Source organism: Choloepus didactylus, chromosome 9, assembly GCF_015220235.1.
Source record: "Choloepus didactylus isolate mChoDid1 chromosome 9, mChoDid1.pri, whole genome shotgun sequence".
Classification (NCBI taxonomy): Eukaryota; Metazoa; Chordata; class Mammalia; order Pilosa; family Megalonychidae; genus Choloepus; species Choloepus didactylus.
The window spans coordinates 18,339,645-18,360,152 of record NC_051315.1 but is presented as its reverse complement, the minus strand read 5'-3'; the positions used below and the strand labels follow the sequence as shown (position 1 = coordinate 18,360,152).

The 20,508-nt window shown below is 32.4% G+C and overlaps 1 protein-coding gene across 2 annotated transcripts in view; it reads left to right on the top strand.

Annotated features, from left to right (window-relative positions):
- The window catches only part of DPP10 (dipeptidyl peptidase like 10), a 689,331-nt gene that overhangs the window by 139,983 nt on the left and 528,840 nt on the right, over positions 1-20,508 (top strand). For both annotated transcript variants that reach the window (XM_037849964.1, XM_037849965.1), the window contains exon 3: positions 19,457-19,552. In XM_037849964.1, coding sequence (XP_037705892.1) covers positions 19,457-19,552 — 96 coding nt within the window. The remainder of the gene's footprint in view (positions 1-19,456; positions 19,553-20,508) is intronic.

Sequence of the window (20,508 nt, the reverse complement as noted above, 5' to 3'; positions counted from 1 at the left end):
GCACAGTTTTATTCCCGATGATTTACCTGGATGTACTTTACAAGGGAAATGAAAGGAAATGGCTTGTGGCAAGAAACGGTTCAGTAGTATGGATTTGAATCATTGAATGTATTTCTGTGAAATACACATCATAAGGAAGGCTCTTTTGTTTAATATCAACTTGAGAAGAAGAAGAAAAAGGAGGAAGGGAAGAAGAAAATGAGGACACAGGAGGGAAGATGAGGAAGATGAGGAAGAAGAGGAGGAGGAAGAGAAGATGATGAGTAGGAGAAAGACACAGAGGAGGAGGAGGAGGGAGAGAAGATGATTAGATCCTCGTGATAAAGTACACTGTCAAAAATCATCATGTGTAGGAGGACTTTCACTGTGAGCGAAGACAGGGTAGCGTAATACCAGCCTCCTCTGCCAGGCTAAGAACGGTGATGAAAACTGAATTAAAGAAAGAACTGCTTTAAAGCATAGGGGAGCAACCAAGGTAGCCAGGGCTTGAGAGGACAGGAGCCCGGGGAGAACGGAAGCACTTTCGGGATCAGTTTATTCCCAGCCAGTTTTTCAAAATTGCTGTTTTCAGGGCAGGGCATATAACCAAAAAATAGGGCTGTGAGCACAAACTAGGGCGGAGAAACAAGTGTGGACATTGAGGCTGACCAACACAAGATGGCTTATGGAGCCAAGGTCCTGGAGAAAGTGAAACATCAGAGAAGTGAACCAGATGCTGTCATGAAATTTCTCCTTGAGACATTTACAGATTATCAAATTGGATGTGTCAGATAACTCTGAAAAACCAGGAAGTTACCATCTGCTAAGGAGCTAAGAACTAAGCAATTATTTTGTAGTCTTTGAGTATAAAGGAGAAAAATTTGAGTTTGGGGCCACCAAGAAAGGGTAATATTAGTAAATAGCCCAAGATTTCAATCAAGATTCCTAAAAGGTCTATTATGCCTTAGGATAAGGGCAAACTTCAAGTTGAACAAACTCATCTGGATGAGGTGAACTGACTACACTGTCTGTTACAAGAAAATCAATTCCTTTCTGGATAAGGAAACATTTTATAGAGCCCCTACATTTTTTAAAACAATATTTGGGCTTTCAGTTAAAAATTACCAGGAATTCAAGCAACAGGACTGAGACGAAAGAAAACAGACAATAGGAACAAACCCACAGGTGATGTAGATATGGTAGTTAACAGACATGGACTTTTAAAACAACTTTAATTAAAAATATAAATGAAAAACTTTAAACAAAACATAGAAAAAATATAGAGATTTTTACCATGGAATTTAAATCTATAATATAAGGGATCAAATGAACATCCCAGAAATGTAAAATACAGTTACTTAAATTAAGCATTTAGTAGATGCTTTTAATATTAGATTGAACCAAGAAAAGAAAAGAGTAGTGAACTAGAAGCATAAGATTAAAATAACAGCAACATCCAACAAACAACCTGGTAAAAATAGGGGGAAAAAAAAGATCATAAGAGACATGGGACATAGTGAAAGGTCTGACTTCTGGGTGATTAGATTTAATGAAAACAGAGAGCGAAAATGGGTTACTGGAATAATTGAAGAGATGAGGTCTGGGAATTTTCCCAAATAGAGAAGAACTCAAGCCACAAATGTGAGCAGCTCTACAAAGTCTAAGAAAGAAAAATACAAAGAAAATCAAACCTATGCATACCATAGATAGGAAAAGAAAATTTGTGGGGGTGGGGTTGCAGCATAGATGTAGAGTTAAAATTCATACCATAAATAACAAAAAGGTGGGTGGGGAATAAATTTGAAGTATTAAGATGCTTTTGCATTGTCTGGGAAGTGGCAAAAGTTGTAATTTAAGGTAAACTCTAATAAGCCTAAGAGGGAACGGTAAAGAATATAATAATAGAAAAGAGAATATACTACTAAACATTTAATGGAAAGGAAAAATATCTTTTAAAATAAACATTATTGATCCAAAAGAAAACAAGAAAGGAAAAAAGGAATAAAAATAGGTGGGATGAAGTAAAACATATAGTAATATGATACATTGAAACACAAAGTAAAAATGGACTAAATACTTCAATAAAAAGTAAAAGTCACATTTTATTAAAATAATGTTAAATGTTCTATTTCTTAGAAAAGACAACATCAAATTTAAGGATGCTGAATGCTAGAAAGTAAAATGATAGTAAAATGTAGGTTGTATAAACACCAAACAATAGAAGTCTTTCATGGCTATACTATTAGATATCATATACATTCAAGCAAGAATTATTAGAAAAGATAATGAATACTGTTTTATACTGATAAAAGAACTAATTAAGCAAAAGAAAAATAATCTCAAATGTATATGAAATCAATATCTTTGCCTAAATATATATTAAAAAAAGAAACTGACAGATATAAAAGAAGAAATTGACAGATTCACAATAATTTATAGAAATTTTACCTACCTCTTTCAGTAATAGAATGACTCAAAAATAAGTAATTATTTGAAAGTTTGAAGACATGGTAAGTAAATTTGAACTAATTGTCACTGATTCAAATGACTGCAGAATAGGAAGTATTTTCAAGTATGCATGGATCAACTACCAAATTAGACTATATGGTAGGCTATAATGCAATTATCAACAAATTACAAAGGACAAAAATAATACAAAGTATGATCTTTAAAAAGATTAAAAAATTATTTACAAATATTTTGATTTTAAGTCATATATTTGTGCCAGTTTGGATATATTGTGTCCCCCAAGAAAAAGCCATGATCTTTTAATCCAATCTCATGGGATATTGGGATTAGGTTGTTTCCATGGAAATGTGACCCACCCAACTGTAAGTGACATCTTTGGTCAGGGTGCGACCTCTGATTGAATGTTTCCACTGAGGTGTGGCCCCGCCCATTCAGCATGGGCCTTGATTAGTTCTCTGAAGTCTTATAAAGGGGCTCACAAACAGAAGGACTTCAGAATAGCTGCAGCTTTGAGAGTCATTTTGAAGACAGCCATTGAAAACTGATGCTGACATTTGGAGAACACCATTTTGAAACGCAACCTGGGAGCAAACAGACACCAGGCACATGCCTTCTGAGCTAACAGAGGTTTTCCGGATGCCAATGGCCTTTCTCCAGTGAAGGTACTCTATTGTTGATACCTTACTTTGGACACTTTATGGCCTTAAGATTGGATCTCTGTAACTAGATAATCCCCCTTTATAAAAGCCCATCCATTTCTGGTATTTTGCATAATGGCAGCATTTGCAAAACGGAACATTTCTAAAAAAAAAAGTATGGATCAAGAAAAAATTCATAATGGAAATAATTAATAATTAATGAAACTTATAACTTGTGGACTAGATGTAAAAAGCAATCAAATGAAAAATTTTGCCCTAAAATTATTCATATACTACAAAATAACTGATATATGTATCTATGCCAAGAAGCTATTTAATAAACATCAAATTAAATTCAAAGAAAGAAGGATGAAAATAATGAATATAAAAGCAGAAACCCATTAAATAGAAAACAAATGTACAATAGAGAATATCAACAATGTCCAAAATTGTTCTTTAAAGGAAAAATAATAATAATCACCTTGCAAGGTTGATCTAATACAGTAAAAAGAGACACAAATTAATATCAGATATGTGAAAAATTTCATCTCTCCAGTTATAGACTGTAATGACATAAGAGGATATTATGAAAAACTTTATTCCAATCAATTTGAAAACTTAGATTATATAGACAATTCCTTTAAAATGCTTTCCAAAATCGACAAAAAAGAAATAGAAAACCTGAATGGAGCAATATCCATCAAGTAAATTGATTTTGAAATTAAAACTTCACCGTAAATGGCTTCCTTGGTGAAATATTACCAATAGTTAGGAAGAAATAACATAAATATTATACAACTTCCAGAAAATAGAAAAGAAAAAAAAAATAGGGGGGACGGAGAATGTTTCCCAGATAATTTTAAGAGGCAATATAATCTTGATATCAATACCTGACAAGGAAAATTCAGCAGAAGCCCCTCTCTTTAACTTAGATGACACAATTTTAAACAAAATGTTAGCAAATGAATCCAATCCATCAACATATGAAAAATGATATAGCCAGACAAATTTGATTTTTTACTAGTAACAAAAAGTAGGTTAAGCATTTGAAAATTAATCAGTATTCACCAAGTTATTTGTTAAAGAAGATAAAACATAATTTTTGCATTAGGATGCTGCAAAATCATATGACAAAATTCAACAATTCATGTCAAAAATTCTTACGAAACTAATAATAGAATGGAACTTCTCTAATTTGATAAAGGGTATCTACAAAACTTACAGCAAATATTGTAATTAACGGTAATATATTGAAATGTTGCATTTGATATTTTGAAGAAGTCAAGATGCTTGTTTTCAACACTTAAATTCAACATTTTATTACAGGTTTTAGATATTAAATAAGTCATGAAAAGAACTAGAAATAACTATGTAGAAATTTCATTATTTTAGATAACAGTTCATGTTTATAGAGAATTCAAAAGAATCTACTGATAAACTATGAGTCAATAAATGAATTTAGTCATTTGCCTAGATATAAGATAAATATACAAAATAATCGTGATAACTTTCTGGTAGGATAAAGCAAATAGGACATTATTTTTTAAAAAGGTAACATTTTTAATTTAAAAAATGAATCAAGGATAGGCTGTTCAAATTTTTTTCAAATGCCAAAGGCTAAATATATCAGAAGATCTGCAAATTCTCCATACAGAAAATTCCAAAATATTATTAAGTAAAATTTAAAAAAATTATCCAAATACAATGTTTATGGATTGGAAAATTCAATATAGAAATGGTCCCCAATTAATTTTATAAAAGGAAGTCGACAAGATGATTCTAAATTTTATAGGGAATGAAACAGGTCAAGAATAGTGAAGATGATCTTGAAGAACAAAATCAGAAGAATTACAATACCAGATTTTAAACTTATTATAAGCTAATTAAATATGCAGTCATCTAATTTATGTTAAAGGTCCCACTGAAATAAAGTTGGGAAAGAATGAGTTTTCACAAAATAAAGTGCTTGTTCAAATTGTATCCTTGCAAATAAATAAATTTTTATATTCTTTGATACCCAATGTGAAAATCAATTTCAGATGGATTATAGACTTAAATGTGAAAGGTAAGTTAATAAACCCTCCAAGAAACATAAGAATAAATTAATTTGCCTTTGAGTAGGCAAAATTTCTTAAGACACATGTGCATATAACACCCAAACAACTACCCAAAAAGGAAAATACTATAAACTGAACTCATTAAAATTTAGAATTTCTGTTCATTTAAAGACACCATTGAGAGAGTGACTAAAGATGACACAGTATAGAAAAGGTATTTGTAACACATGTATTTTCAAAGGACTCATACTGAAACATAACAGATGGTTCATTTTAAGATATCCACATGGAAAACAGACAAATGAAAAGTTGCTTAATATCATTTATTATGAAGAAAATACATATTAAAACCAAAATGACTTATCACACCCCCAGCAGAATGGCTAAAATTAGATAATCTGACAATTACAGTGAAAGTGAGAATGTGGGGTGAGTAGAATGGCTACAAGTATATTCATATATAACAACATTTTTTAAAATTAAATTCAGTTTTATTGAGGTATATTCACATACCATACAATCATCTATGGTGTACAATCACCTATTCACAGTACCATCATATAGTTATGATTAAATATGCAGTAATCTATTTTACGTTAAAGGTCCCACTGAAATAAAGCTGGGAAAGAATGAGTTTTCACAAAATAGAATGCTTGTTCAAATATCACCCCAGTCTATTTTTGAACATTTTCCTTACACCAGTAAGAATCAGAATACGAATAAGAAATAAAAGTAAAAAAGAACACTCAAATCATCCCCCACATCCCACCCTATTTTTCATTTAGTTTTTGTCTCCATTTTTCTAATCCATCCATACACTGGATAAAGGGAGTGCGATCCACAAGGTTTTCACAATCACGCTGTCACCCCTTGTAAGCTACATTGTTATACACTTGTCTTCAAGAGTCAAGGCTACTGGGTTGGAGTTTGATAGTTTCAGGTATTTACTTCTAGCTATTACAATATATTAAAACCTAAAAAGTGTTATCCATATAGTGCATAAGAATGTCCACCAGAGTGACCTCTCGACTCCATTTGAAATCTCTCAGCCACTGAAGCTTTATTTGGTTTCATTTCACATCCCTTTTTGGTCAAGAAGATGTTCTCAATCCCATGATGTTGGGTCCAGATTCATCCTGGGAGTTATATCCTGCGAATAACATTTTTAAAGAACGAAATGTCAACTAGTATTGTAATAGATGCTTGGATTTTGATATAGTCATACTGTTGAATAGTACACAGCAATGAACAAGGAAAAATGGTTTCAAACAATATCTTGGAAGAACCTCAAATGTAATAATGAGTGAAAAATACCCCAATACAAGGGAATACATATTTTATAATTCCATTTCTCTAATAGAATATAATGGAATATAACAAAAGTAGGCATAACTAATATAGTATGATAGAGGTCATCATGGTATTTACCTTTGGGGAGGAGAATGGAGATACTGGAAAGGGAAACGTAGAGGTTTTTTTGGAGTTTTAGTAATATTATGTCTTGATCTTGGTGATGGTTACATTTTTACTTTATAATTCTCTGCACTTTATCTATGTTGAACTCTGGTAAAAAAAAATCATCATGTAACTAATTCAAGATAACATTATTTCTAAAGTTACATATTTTATTTGTTTAGGCCTAAAATTATTTTCAATGAATCACCATTTTCAATCTGTTATGTTTTAAGAATTAGTCGTTATCCTGGATTATGTTGGCCCCAGTTCATGGTGTTATTTTATATTGGTTGCAGAGGAACTCAGATAGTGTATGAGTATAATAAAATCACTTCTTGACAGCAAGTTAAAAAAAAATGATTTGACCCTTTGAAACTGGGTTCAAAAAATGGTCCAACTGCTTCTATTTATGAAAAGAGATTATTTTCCAGAAACCGTCTGATAAGATGAAGGACTTTATGGAACTCGTGACAGTTGACTTATCATGCAGCAACTAAAAATGAATTTATTCTAGTTACTATAATGTTCAACTACAATAATAGCTCCTGGTTATAGTTAGTTAAAATACCATGTTACATTGTGTTGCAAGCAATCTCATGACAGTTGTAATATAAAAGTTGCCATTTAAGTATGTGACCTGTGGTTTAAAATGTCAAAGCAACGATTAAACTATCCCATTATGCTTTTATGAAGGGGAAGTGTTGTATAGATTTTGAGATTTGCATTACTCACTTGTAAACATCAAGACCAACCAAGATGCAAATTGTTTATTTTCTTTTGTTGAATTACAAAAGGAGATATGTTGTATTGATAGGCATAATCTAATGTGTCTCTGCTTGTTTTTCCAAGAACAGAACAGATGAACACATTTGGATGTGGCATTACCCAGGCATAATGAGGCTGCCAAACAGAAAACACTTACATGTTCTAACAGTCCCTTCCTTCTGCCCCCTCCCTGCCCCCGGGTATGGAATGCTGTACCATTTCTAATAGAGTTATCTCTGATGTGGAACTGGTTTTCTCTGGTATTAATAAAGTAGGAATAGTTACATTTGTGGCCTTTTCTTATAGTTGCATTAATATTTTTAAGTCATATTTGATTTCCTTCTTTATGCTCATATGTTATATTGTCTAATCAGATTTTTTACTTTGTATTACATGTTTCTATTATACTGTGTGTAGTTTTACAAGAGTCAGAAAAGAATGTTTCTATTTTTTGTAGTTTTTATTTTTTCTTTAAGAAAGGAGACATTCAGCAGCAGAAGGAGGGTGATGACAGAATGTGACCACATGCCAGCCAAATGCAAGCGTGCACTGTTAGGTTCCTTGCAGGGCCTGATCCCCTTTACAGTTCAAGGCCCAGCTCAAATGTTACCTCCTCCAGGCAGCCCTCTCTGAGTCTCCAGATGTGAACTTTCCATCGCTGAGACCCCTCATAGTGCTTTATCTACCCTTGTACCACAGGAAACAGAAAGACTTGTGCAACCACTTTCCCCCAAAAGTTAGTAGTGTGGTTTCATTTTTTTTTCTTAATGAGAAGTAAAAATGTGATTATTTAAATGAATTTGGTCTTTCCCAATAGATCATACATTTGCCATAATGTCCATTCCTGAGAGTCTGTCTTCCTCACTGCTGGAGCTGCCACACCTAAATACTGCCTGGTACTTAGTGGGTGTAGAACAAATAGTTATTGAACAAATGCACCAAGGAATGAATGAATAAGTTCCATAAAGGGCAAAACAAATGCTTACTCCCCCCAGTTACAGAGGGCCAGCATGTGGGACACACAGCAGGTGTGTAGCCACAGATGAAACAAGGGGGATGGAGGCTGGGCCTGGATGCATTGTTGGGGGCTCCCTGCCCCCTCATCTAGCCCCACCCCACCTCATTTCCCTTACCTGAAAATGGTGATGACACCACCAATGCCTCACAACAAGACTCCGAGGATTTAGGTGATGTCATAAATGTTTGCTATTATGATTGAGTGCTCATGTTTATTATGTAAAATTTGATTGGTCCTGTATCTCATTACTTTTTAAAATCACTTTTTATTTACAAACATTCTAAACTCTGAGAATCAGTTTTAATAGGTAACTTATTTATTAACTGCTTGTCATATTGTACAAAATATTCTTCCTGTACCGTTTTATTTAATCCTCACCACTTCTCTGAAATAGATACTGTTAATTTATCCATATTCTACAACACTCAGTCACGTCTTAAAAGGTAATTTCCTAATCTCACCCATGTAGAACATGGAAGAACAGGGTCACTATCCCAGGTCCTTTGGCGCTAGCATGTGCTTTAACTTTTATAATATAGGTTAAGGTATATTTTTGCATCCGTGCAAAGTGTGGGCAAGAAATATTTCAGATAAAAAGAGAGAGGGACAGAGAGAAGCTCTGCTTTACTCTGTCCCTTGATTTTATTAATGACAGAAGTAATTGTGTATATTCCTAAAAAAGAGTGCACAGCAGAAAAGTAATTCAGCTGGGAGTAAAGGTGTAAAGAGATGGAAAAGAAGTAGATTGGGAGGAGGTGGCAAAAATGGAAAACTAAAGTTGGAAGTGTAAATTTTGTCTGAATTTTTATTTTAACCATCATATTTTTCTGGAATCTTAAAAACTCATGATAAAAATGTAAGTCCACATCTTCTTGCCTAAACTACATCATATAAAAGCTCTTTGTTGCTATAAAATTTTAAATGTGTCCATATTGTTTGTTGTCGTCCTAATAGAAATATTTAATTTAGAAATATGCTAGGCTGGTATTTGCAATATAGGAGACTCAGGATAGCCTGATCCCTGACAAAAGAAATTTCCATACAAGTGGGAGTAAAATCCAATTGCTCACCCCCCCCCCCCAAAAAAAAAAGAGTATCTGACCCTGTGTTTCTGGAAGGGATTATTCTAACATGCAATTATTTGCCAGGGATTTTGACATCCAATTCCTTGGATTTAAAACATAACCGAGGCCATCCCTATTCCAGAGTTTATTTATTAGCTGTATAAGGGACAATATTAGTTTAAAAAATTCCCTTAGTTAAACAAGATTTTAGACTAAATAATATCCTGCTTTTTTTCTTTATTCTGGAAAATGGGAATTTATGTGAAGCAATTTCAATGTTTTCTATTGTTTTGGCTTGGTAAACCACACTATCTATTTCTTTTGTTCTAAGATCGTTCAATTGACTATAAAATCCAGTTGAGTAAACTCCATAAAAACTGGAATCAGTAAAACTAGACTTGGAATACTTTCTTACTTAAATGGAAAATTATGCATTCAAGTTGTGGATCACAAGTTGGCTTTTTGCTTATGGCGAAGATATCAGGTCCTAGTCTTGCTCCTGCTTTTCTGTGCCATCATCACTGTCTGTATAACGTTACAGAAAGCAAGTCTCTTAGATTGCCTTTTTTTATATGATTTATAATTCAGCATTCTGGAGTTCTGGTTACTTTAAAGGTCAAATTACTTTACCTCTGCCTTTCACATTCATTATCTTTTTTCTCTGACTCAAAGCTTCAAATTTTACTGGCAGAATTTTCATCTGTGTTGCCTTTTGTTATTTGTAATCAATCTGAGTTCCTGATTATATTTAAACCATTAAGCATAGATTTTATATTTATCTTCTCTCTCCATGCTGCTCCTTATATTTAATATATCATGTGTAAGTTTGTTTGTAAGTCAGTACAAACTCAGGTTTCAGTAACTATTTACCCAAAAGCTCACTGTTGCATTAAAAATTAGAACATTAGAGATGGATTAAGTGAAGGTTCTTGGTGATTAACGTAGTAAATAATAATACAGTAGTTCAAGGTCATTGAATTTGATGGTAATACCAAATTGAAAAGGAAGTTGACAACTTAAGGTACCTAGATTAAGAATTATTATAACCTTGACTGTTTGAAAAGGTAGGTGAAATAAAGTAAATACAACAGTAGAAATTAGTATAGGGTACTTCACAAATTTATGAGGACCCAGAAGATCTTTTGGACATTTGAGTTACACTATCAACATTTACTTTATTAAAAACTAAAAATGAATTTATGATTTTTATAAAATATTTATCAATTCATTTTAAAACAGCAATTATAAAACTATCACATGTAAATATAAATACTATATGATGAGAAATAACTATTTTTCCTGCGATTATAAAGAAAGTAAGAAGAATGGCATTGTTTTACATTTTTGCCAATTTGTGTAATGTCTGGCTTAATAGAAGACAGCTAGAGTCTCATATCTGCACTTTCATGATATGTCTTGCAATGGGTTTTTTGGGTTGAAGTATGTGAGAGAATTCTGACCTCTGATGTTATGTAGTTGGAAAGAAGTATTTTAATAGCTTTTTCAGATAATTGTATATACTATTCCTTGATACTTCTAAAAATTTTCACCAATGGTTGTTTCTTAAAGGTTAGTTGCAATGAGGAATTTGAAACCATGTCATAATGAGCTTTCCCTATTCTGCTACATTAAAATCCATTGCTCCATATTTCAATTTGAATGGCCACATGTATGATTTTGTAACATCAGTTATTGGTCATCTGGAAAATATTGGTTCACTGAGTTATGAAAATCTTCCAGAGGTTGATGAATTTTATTATATAATATAAAAAAAATCAAATTGGTTAATATTAATGTTGTCATTAGAAATGCCTGTAAGTAATGGGAGAAGCTCATTCTCAAGGTGTAGATTACAAGTTTCCAAAACACAGGTGTTTGCATGAAAGCTTGAATTCTATCATCTGCAACAAAAGCCGTCAATTGTGTTTGTTTTTTTGAAGTGAGCCTCACATTTTCAAGTAAAATATCTGCCAGATACTTAAGTCTGAATAATCGTAGTTAGATATTCATGCCTTTACATAAAAATGAGGTTTCATGAAAAAACATCTAGTTTGGCTCTCAAATTAAGCCGTTGCCCACATGCTTTTCAACTCTTGACAATCAACATATTTGGTATACGGCAGAAGTGCTTTTGGGTATACTTCCCATTTCACCATTGATATTAAAAGGATCTCAAGGATTGAAATTTAATATAATTATTAAGTTTTAATACTTTACCAAAGAAATTTCTTCGTAAACCTGGATTTTTTTAACTGAAAATGTGTGACAATAAAGAATGTAATGAATACAGTATAGTTTGATGCCACAGCAGTGATTCATGATAAGATGCCAGCAGTATTATCCACCACTGCTTATGTAACTATTAAAAAGGAAAATAATGTCTTGGTATTATTAAGCAGATTGGTTTGATGTCTAGGAGTGCCACCCCCCACTCCTGTTCATGAACCACACTCTTTGAACCACTGGTGTAGGGTAATGAAAGTCAAGGACAGCAGTTATTTACATTAATGTGATTGAGGCAAACAGCATTCTTGATTGAGGAACTTAAACATGAAAATGATGACTTAATGGTGAACCATAGCACTTGTGAGTAAAAAGAAGACATCACTCCAGAGAATACGTACGTAAAAACCTAGGGTGTGATTTTCTTTTATGCCTCCAAATTTGAAAGGCTCTATGGAAGCACATTTGTAATATTTAGGTTCTCTGTCCAATTCCAGGAGCTTTGAAAATAATCTCTGAAAGAGATTTGAGAATGATTAGCATTTTGAATAATTGACTAACTTGACTAATTAGATCCATAAGTAAATCCTAAGTCTCTTGACTTATTTAGTCAAAGAATGATGTGTTTGAGATAAAACATAAAATCAATCCTTTAGAACCCAAAATGCATTGCTTGGTTAAGAGTACCTAAAGTCTCTACTGAAAACAAGAAGGAAAATTAGTATAAAATACAACATAAATTAGAGGATCTTAGGGTGTAAGCTTTTGTGTCATCATGTGTGTGTGTATGTATATTGTTTCCAGTAAAATCCTATACAAAATAATGAAACACCCCAAACAGAGCTGTTCTGATTGAAGAGCTCTAAACAGGTAACCCACATCCTTTTCCTCCCCTTCTCTGTCCCATGAGTGCTCTTTAGGGTTCCTAGAACATAGCCGATTATAGTGTGATTTGTTCCAACCCTTTGGTTTTACAAATGAGGAAATAGATGGTGTGGAGTAGCCAAGAACATACATGCTAGTTAATATTTAAACTAGGTCTAGAACCTAACCTTTTAGCTTGACCACCGTTATTTTAGCATTAGTGTCTATCCATGTTTGAGAATAGAGAAAGGAAGAATATGTTCTTAACTGTGTATTGGAAACCCCAGATAATATGAATGAGGGAGGTAACGTCTTGCAATCCATAGTTCAGTCTTTCATATTCAATGGGAATTTGCTAAAAATTCTTCCCATATATGAGGAAAAAAGGGCCAGGGTTTTGGGAGGGTGAAGAAAGAGATGGTTAAATTAATCTATGATACCTTATTTTCAACTGCCCTTTTCATTCTTTTCAGTATAGACGCACCTTTGGTCATAATGTAGTAATTTACCAAGGTGGCTGTATTTTTAAAATGTGTTTCTTTATAATTAAGACATGGATGTCTGGCAGAATTCACATGTTGGAAATATATTCAAAAAGAAAAGAACATTCATTGGAAGATAGAATGATTTGGAAAGATATTCAACTAGAAGAGTATATAGTATTAGACTTTATCTGATGTAGGGTGAATCTGAATCAAAAGGAGTTCTAGGTGAGAATTTATGAGGGATAGACTGACCTCTCTATCCAAGAAACTGTTATTTTCACAAGAAGTTAGAAAGAGGAAGGAAAGGCAAAGAAAGAGATATTAAAGGAAACCTCTAGCATGCCAAGAGGAACAAAGGTAATTGTCTGGGTCTGTCCTGGGTGGGGCAACCTAGTTTTTTGATTTTGCACTTGAATGGGTGAATTGGGGTCACAACAATGCTAAATGACAAGCTGGAAGTTTCCTTCATTGACAAGACTGATTTTTAGTTGATTACCTGTTTAGTGTACTATTTGTAAGGTCATCTTTTCAACCTTACAAATTTGACATAGTCAAATGATCTTCCTTCCAAAGTAAATTTATCCATTAACTATAAGAAGCAACTCAGTACTGTGTTGATCAGGCAAATCTTACAAGATGCATGCAAACATCTGGGCTAAAAGGAGAAACTATGGAAGAGAAGAATATTCAAAAAGAATGAAAAACACTATTTGTGGTTCTTAAGTTGCAAAAATTAAAGGTTCTTCATTCTGTCCTATATTTTTACTTTTTAACAATAACGATGACTGACATTAAATAGAGTATTTTTGCCTAGTAATTTGCACATATATTCTCATTCATTCAAAAATGTGTGGCTTATACCACACTATATCTTGTAATTGTTTCTGTTCAAGTAATATGTACTTTATTCCTTAAATTTATATGAAGAACTGTATAATTTCTTAAGTGGAAGATAGCAAATATTTGTTCATTTTCTAAGTGATTAATTAGGAAGCATTAAAAGCAACTTGGGACCTTATGTCTAATCTCCAATGATTTAGATTTTGACGATATTTATTCTGTGTAGGGTTTTGACACTCTAGTAAAATAAAGAAATGGACATAAATAAAGATAGAAAATAAGAGGAAACTATGTCAGGTGATTAGGGAGCATAGAACTTTAGGTCTGTTACCTGGTTAGAGAATTTACAAACAGTAAATAATTTGAAAAATCTGGAATTCAGCCATGCAACCGTGACTCGCATTCTGTATTTTCAGTTTATTATGTGGGGAAAGGGGGGAGGTATCCCATCAAAATAGCTGGGATTTTTTTTTTAAGTGCTAACACTTCAGTGAATTATTCAGTAATATTTAAAATGGAAATGCACTAGAAGAGTAACCTCTACTGATAATAAATATGGAAAATAAAATACCCTGTAAGGATAAATTGAGATTTAAACTCGAGCAGGTGTAGGTGGAGGCACTGGTACATTGGAGATCCAGAGAAAAAGGAGAACCACATAAACAGGAAGGAGAAAAATGTCTTTGTTCTTCTAGTGGGAAATTCTAAATAATGACCTGATTAGATTTTTCTTTTTATTACTGTGTTAACAAGAAATTAATTCAAATACAGGCTAAATTAAAAGAAATATTTCTGAACTTTTGATGTCAGGAATAAACTACATAAAAAGTAACATTAAAAAAAAAAAAAGTAATGCAATTAAATTCAGTAAAGAGAAACCAATAGCTGAAAATCATAAATTAGCTTTTCTTCAGTTCAATAGTGAAGAACTTTTACTTTTTCTTCTAGTATTATGTAGCCAGCTTATTTTAAAAGTCCATTTAAAAGCAAGATTGGATTTTTGGATGAAAGTAAAGCACAGGCATACCATTAGCAGTCTGTGTTCTTAAATGACATGGTCTCGAGTGGAGAAAAGAACATGGAGTGAATTATTTAATTTTGGTTCTGTTACTTCATTTTGCCAAACCTAAAAGTTTTAGCTAAGATTCTATGCCTTGTAACTATTTCACAAATAATGGATCTGTTTCTTTTTTCTGTAAATACTGGGGAGATGATTGTTATACCTTGTATTTCATTGGATTTTGTGCTGCTGTTTATAATCATACCATAAGATCTCATTTGCTTAATAGCAATTGTTAACTTACATGTAAAGTTTTCAAATATTCATACTCATATACACACTCACACGTCTAGACATACATCAGAGAAATATCTCATATTTTGTTACAAAATGAATAGAGATAGGAGATGGTAACAAGTACCTTTGCTAGTGAGGAGTAAATTCTCTGAGATGAATGTTAAACTTTAGCAATCTATTGTTGACATTAGGGTATAGGTATTCATTATAGAATTTCCTCCTCTGAAAAGTAATAAGAAAAGAGTTTTGGAAGAGGGATTATCTCTTTAAAAGCTTTACAATCCAATACCAGTTTCTTTCTGAGCTACCTCCTCGATGTTCAAGGTGAGAGAATTAGCTGGTATCCAGGAACCTCTTTTGATAAGCGTGGCCTTGGAGTTAAAATACAGAGAAAAAATATTTAAAGGAATCAAACAGTAAGATTCCTGCAGGCCACTCCCCCTGGGTCTGGTTCTCACATACATTACACAAGTTCCTTAGAAATCAGGTTGCAATGAGGGTCATGAATGTTTGGGGATGAATTATGAAATCTGATAACATGCTATCAAAGTTATAATACTTCAAAGAGCATGAAGCAGTGAGCAGGGGGGTAAATTTGAAGTTTCAAGCAGACATATTAAAGACAATTTTTCTTCAAGAAAGCAAACAAAAGGACCTATTTTTCATTGAACGCTGTGGTACTGCTGTATTTGAGAAAAAATATGACACTGATACCTTCATGGTCAAGTTGGAGCAGAATGGATTGCAAGTAAGATCCTGAGGGATATACACTGAGGAACTGGATTTAAATTTGGAGAAGGGTCTTTGTGGCTAAAAGACAATAAAATCATGTTTAAAATGTTATTGATAAAAAATAATGTATTTTTTAAAAAGATCTAATTAATACAGTGTTCAAGAGAGTGATGAAAGAAAATTCATTTTGGTAATCAGCACAGCTTATCAGAGAAACCCTGAATTCAGAGAAATGTAACATCAAATTTCAGTTCAGCCACTGGCTAACCTGTGACCTTGCCAAGCTCTTTAACCTTGTGGTGCCTTAGTTTCCCCATCTTTAAAATGAGGATACAATACCCAGTAAGCTCTTGGGGCGTTTGATAAAAGAATTGATTACAAAAGATGAGCAAGGCAAGCCTGTGATGAGACTGGAGGAGACTTGTTCATAAAAGCAGATTGAGGATAGAAGCTGCCTCTGAGGCTTTATTTAAAGAGAAGCATAATTATTCATTATATGTAGAAAGAAGTTTTTATTCTAGGACTGAAAAATTCAAGAGACTTCAAGAATGATGCCTAGCTTCTAAGGGCAATGCAAAGAAAAAACAAATGAAGAAAGAGATAAAGAGAAAAACAAAGAAATAAATGGACTATTTAGTTTACTTTCCTAATTATGAATGAAGTCAAATAACCCATCCTTAAATTACAAAATCTCTGCCTCCGATTGTTGTTTAAGGGGAAGATTTAGTTACAATAATTTGATTTACTTTGGTGGGTTGATTCATGTAAGTTCCACAGGAAACTGGAGATGAAAGAAAAATTGTTATTGAAATTGTTAAAATATTCCAGATAAAGTAAAGGGAAAATAAAAAGAAAACTAGAAATATTTAATAAAAAATGTTACAATGTTAGCTGATCAGTATAGAACAAAATGAGAAAAACAATGAACCATGCAATTTCATTTATAAACATAGATCTTAAAATTTATATAAAAATTTAGCATATGAACCTAGATGTATAAAAATAATTCACCATGACCATGTAGATTTTGTTTTAGAAATAAAAGGATCGTTGATAATTTTTTATCAACACATTAAAGGAGAAAAATGTTTTTTTTTAAATGAACTGAAATGCATTTTAATGATAGTACTAACTTCTAATAAAAATTTTAAGTGACATAGGAATACAAACGTATTACTTAAGTATGGTAAAAATTCCTTACTGAAAATCAAGAATAAATATTTTATTAAATAATGAAATATTTAAAAGACTGCCACTATCACCATTATTGTTCCATGTTGTTTTTGAGATCCAAGCTAATGAAATAATTCAACAAAATCAAATAAATGCTTTTCAACAAATGGTGCTTGAGCGTTGGACATCCATAGACACACATACTAAAATTGCATAGAACTAATTACACACGCACATACATAAATGAGTAAAAGTAAAACTGGTGAAATCTGAATAAAGTTGCTGGTGTATGTCAATGTCAATTTCTTGTTGTGATACTGTACCATAGTTATATAAGATGTTATTGGGGGAAACTAAATGAAGGGTATATGGGATCTCGCTGAATTTTATTTAAATGTCTATATCTTTATATTTCTATATCTATATCTATATCTATCTGTCATTTAAATTGGGGGAAAAGAAAGAAAAGACCCTTTTTATGTGGACAATATAACTGAATACATAGAAAAATAAAGGTCTTATATATTTATCATAAATATATATAATTATTATATTATGCTACGTAATAATCTTACACTTATAATAATCTTACAATAAAAATTTGAAATGTTCCATTCACAATGACAAACTGTAAATACTTAGGAAAAATCTAAGAAACGTATAGTATCCTTATTAAAATAGATGGGATATTATTAATATAAATAAAACACAAGCAGAATAAGTTCTGAATGAAAAACCTTAATATTATAAAATGTTTATTTTTTTCTAATTTCTTGGAAACATAATGTTCTTTTAGCAACAAATCTCAATTTTGTTAGTTGCAAATTGGCATATATTTGCTATGTATATATTTACTATACATTATTTTGTTTTCTGTAGCTTTTAGGTATGTGTTAATATCCAAAAATACTAAACATATGTCTAAGATTCTCTTTCCTTTAAAATGTTCTTACTCCTTGTATTAACCCTGCCATCACTTTCTTTCTCTCTGCCTTTTAAAACCTGTAAGGCCAGGTCATTTTATTTTTAAGTGAAGCCTTCTCTGATTCCTTTAGAAAGGTATTTTTCCTCCTTTCTCCAGACTTGCATAGCACACTATATTTTATTTTGACACCTGCCATATCCTTTCTTGCTATTACAATGTAAGCATCTCAAGGCAGGGTGTAGACTTTCCCCTGTACCTTACAATACTTCACTTAAAACGTTGAAATTTGAGGGGCTCAGTATTTGTTGAATGAATTAAGAGAGCCCAAATTTAGATGTGCCAGAAGGTTCCTCATGCAAATGATCAAATGTATATCATTGCCTAACAGCATTTGATTTTGAAAATCTGTACATAATTACAATGTCTAGTCAGGATCAAGTGATTCTCACTACATCCAATGGTGATTTGTGTTTTCAATTGTTTCTTAGCAGTTATTTTGTTCTTTAAGTAACTGGTTGATTCATGTGTAAGGGAATTGCATTTGAAGTCATATTGATTCTTTGCCCCAGCTTTTCAGCTGGAAAAAGCAAAGCTCTTGCAGCAATAAGTGTAGAACCTTTTAAAAACAAGATCTAATGAGGTTAATATATATCCTTGACATTTTATTTTCAATCAGAGGGAAGGGCACAGCTGAAAAGTCACAAAGATGAATTTACACAGCAAATAAACAATGCAGTTATTTTGCAAAGAAAAAGAAATATTACTATCTCTACCATCTTGCATCTAAAAGGGGGTTTGCTATACCTGATTTTAGTGCTCAAATTGTGGTGTTCTTTCATTTCTTAGGTTTTGTAATATAAAAAGGAGAATACACTTAGGTTATTTATCTGTCATGGACTAATGTAAAATGTGTGCTTTTCATTTGAATTTTTACATTTAACTTTTAAATCCTCTTAGTATGTGTCGGGTGATAATTGGTGAAACTAGGTATTTATTTGGTTTTATTTATTTGCTAAACTTCCTGCTGAATTGGGGAGTTCCCGTTATCATATATATTCAAGTCCTTCAACCCTTCCACGTTTGGTTTTAGCAACTAAACTGTAAATAAATTCCAGAGAATATGTTAGAGTGGTTATGGGAAGAAGTAAGATGCTAGATTACTGTTAAAACAGTGAAAAATGTGCCCTTTTATGGCTCATTGTAACAGGAATTCTTAACGGAGTTCCTACAAGGGATTGATCCATTAGTTAAATGTATTCTGGATTAAGACAATTTTAGTATTAAAATCACTTAATTTATTGAAAAAGGTCACAAAACAGGCAAACCTCAAATGCCATAACCCATTGAAAAATAACCACAGTATACATCACCTCCTGACATATTTTTGAAGCAAAATAGCCCAACTTCTATTATGTTAGTTTTAAAGATGAATATGAAATGGATTGTCTAATCTAGAATTTATTTTATTTTAGATGAACTCACAAATTCATCAGAAACCAGATTGTCTTTAGAAGACCTCTTCAGGAAAGACTTTGCGCTTCATGACCCAGAAGCCCGGTGGATCAATGGTATGTGGATAGTTTTGTATTTGGTATAATTATACTGAGTTTTCTATAATTGAAGCTAAAGTAAGTAATGGGGTCCATTGTTAATATTTTAATTGGCATTATGCTTCAAAGATTACTTACAGTATTTAATCAGAAATACCGTGACTCATGAGAGAAAACCAATTCCCAAGGTAGCATATCAATAAGAATTTTCCTGCAAACATTAGGTTAACTGCTCTGTGCGTGCTCTCCCCTCATATGATCATTAGTTATGTGATATCAAGAGTATGCTAGATCTCTAGCATTTCCCTGAATGATTTTTCTTAATGTAGCACTATATGATGTTGGGAACAATCTAATTAGTTTTCTTTTCTGTCTTTGTGGCTTTCCTCTTTATGCATAAGGGCCACAAATTAGGGAGTTTTTTTTTTTCTTTTTTACAAAGTTAAAATGACTTGGAAACGATATGTAAATATATTACACTTTGTCTTTTCCTGGTCTAGTAAAGAAACCACCTCAGAGATTCCCTTAAGTTAATTTCTGATTTTATTATTCTCAGAAAGTTTTAAAAGGCACTTGTATTAAAATGGGAAACAACCAAAACCAAAATCAAAATAACCCAAAAAGCAAAAGAAAGTACTGAGTGGCTCCATGGATGACTTTGATTTGCATTTATGGACAGTAGTAGGGACAGTTACTAGGTGATTGAGTCCTAAGAAATATGTTGGGATAAAGGAAGTTGGGTTTTCATTTCTAGCATTTTCCGATTTGCCTGACAATGTTAATTATTGAGGTTAGATGGCTGTTGATCTTTGCCCTTTACTTAGATATAATATCTGTGTTATTTTTAAGGCATAGAGTAGATTATTTTCATGATAGATAAAAGGAGCTTTGGCCTTTTTATTGAATAAAGATGAACTCGTTTACAGTCCATTCTTCTATAATAATCTAATTAAGTGTGCTTATTTTTGCAAATG